Consider the following 1,999-nt stretch of genomic DNA (forward strand, 5'->3'; position numbering starts at 1 on the left):
AGTCCAATTTATAAGAGCCAATTCGTTTCTCCTTTTTTCTGTTTGTCTGTTTTACCTTGATTGTTCCCCTTGACTCTTCTTCACTCTCATTTAGGCACAGAGTTCACTTTAATTTTATTTTCCAGATTATTTCAGGACTGTGGCTACTCTTACCGAGAGGTTTTTCCTGTCCTAATGGACCCAACATTCCCACTGAGGGTTGGTTTTCATAACCAAAAAGACCAAATGGGCCAAATATCCCCATAATATTTTCTGACACTATAATCTTAAATGAATGTCTGTATTTTGGGAGCACATTCAAATTAGATTTTTATCATGGTAGAGAGAGAAGTAAGACATAGCATTTACATGTTGCAGTATTTTGTACTTCTGATAACCTATTCACATATTGATACATTTTGTTTAGGAACATGCTTTGGCCCAAGCCGAACTTCTTAAACGCCAGGAAGAACTAGAAAGAAAAGCTGCAGAATTAGATCGTCGAGAACGAGAAATGCAAAACCTCAGTCAACATGGTAGTATCCAAAGAAGTTTGAAATAAAAATAATTTTTAAACACTTTAAATTATGTTTATACTAGCTCTAGGTCATTTGGTTTGTGGATAAAACCTTGCCCTGTTTTCCTGCTCTAGCAAGGACATCAGACACAGCAGATTGCCTACTTGATACTCTGTAATTCTCTGACGTTGCCTAATTTGCGTAGTCTTTTGATAGATTAGAAGAGTGTTAACTTCATCACAGAGAAAGTGAATGCGAATATAGTAATTTTGGTTTATTCTAAGTCCAGGAGCCTTTGATTCTGCTCTTTGGGTCTGTTGAATCTTTATGAGTATTTTTGAGTGTGCCCTACATTTGACTCAACTGGATTACCGGTTTTAAATTCTCTGCCCCAGTCCTCACAAGTATATTGTATTTGTCAAACCATGTTAGAAAAATATGTTTGTTGTGACCCTGGGAAGCCTAGGGTGTTTAAATGGTGCCAAAGAAGTAAGTAAGTGCCAAATTATTTGCTTTGAAATCTATTCAGGCTTTGACTACAAAAAATCACTTCAAGGGAATATTTTAGGGCAAGCTAGCAGTCTCTGGTTAAGAAGGGATAAGAGAGCTAGATAAGGGGTAGTGGTGGAATGCAAGGCCAGGACAACAATAATATACAGAACTATTTCTTTCTTATTTTAGTATGTGTAAGTTTAGGGCTTCATGGAGACACATCGATCCTGAGTCACTTTTCTTGCTTGCAGCATCAGAGGCAGCATCTATAGAAGAAGAAAGTAAATGTTTAATTGGGATCAATGTTTCTGAAATTCCTATAACTAAAATTTATCCTATTTCCTTAGAATTGACTAATACAAATTATTTCTATGAGAGATGTTTTAGTAAAAGTAGTAATGAAGAGTGAGAAATCAATAGACTTGTAGCCTGTTAGTACATTTTAGTACATTTCACCTATTAACTCATGTTTCATCCTCAGTACAGTCCTGTGAAGAGTGGTACAGTTTAATCTTGTGTTTCTTCTTGGAGTTAACAGTGGAAAACATATGCAATTCAGAAGCTGGTCTTCCCTCTCCACGTGGATTAGGAATTATAGTAGAATTATATTTAAAGATTTAAGACCCTGAGGAGGAAATTGAGGTTTAAAACTGGATGGCCTTTCCATGACAGCCAGACTCTTGGGACTTTGACTCTGCCCTAAAATCATATTTATTTCACAGAGTATGTCCCTGCGCTTTCCTTTTGTTTCTTGTTTTCCTATACATGAATGATTCCTGATAAATGTGATATTATATGATAGTGGAAAATTATTTTATCCTCTAATGTTTTCTAAAGTGATATTCTGAGAAAATTGTGAAAAATATAAAGCTTGGCTTTCAAAGTTGTAGGAATGTAGAGATACAGTGTTACATTTTTAAGTAACATCTAATAAAATAATTAGGGTTCTTTATTATGAAGCCAAAAATAATAGCACATATTTGCTGTAATGTAAATAACTTTTTTTTTTT

The 1,999-nt window shown here is 34.8% G+C and overlaps 1 protein-coding gene across 1 annotated transcript in view; it reads left to right on the forward strand.

Annotated features, from left to right (window-relative positions):
* Positions 1 to 1,999, forward strand: part of SCAMP1 (secretory carrier membrane protein 1) — a 69,120-nt gene that overhangs the window by 17,135 nt on the left and 49,986 nt on the right. Inside the window, exon 3 of the mRNA XM_008589312.1 lies at positions 407 to 515. Within this exon, the coding sequence (XP_008587534.1) occupies positions 407 to 515 (109 nt within the window). The remainder of the gene's footprint in view (positions 1 to 406; positions 516 to 1,999) is intronic.

Source organism: Galeopterus variegatus, unplaced genomic scaffold, assembly GCF_000696425.1.
Source record: "Galeopterus variegatus unplaced genomic scaffold, G_variegatus-3.0.2 Scaffold5365, whole genome shotgun sequence".
Classification (NCBI taxonomy): domain Eukaryota; kingdom Metazoa; phylum Chordata; class Mammalia; order Dermoptera; family Cynocephalidae; genus Galeopterus; species Galeopterus variegatus.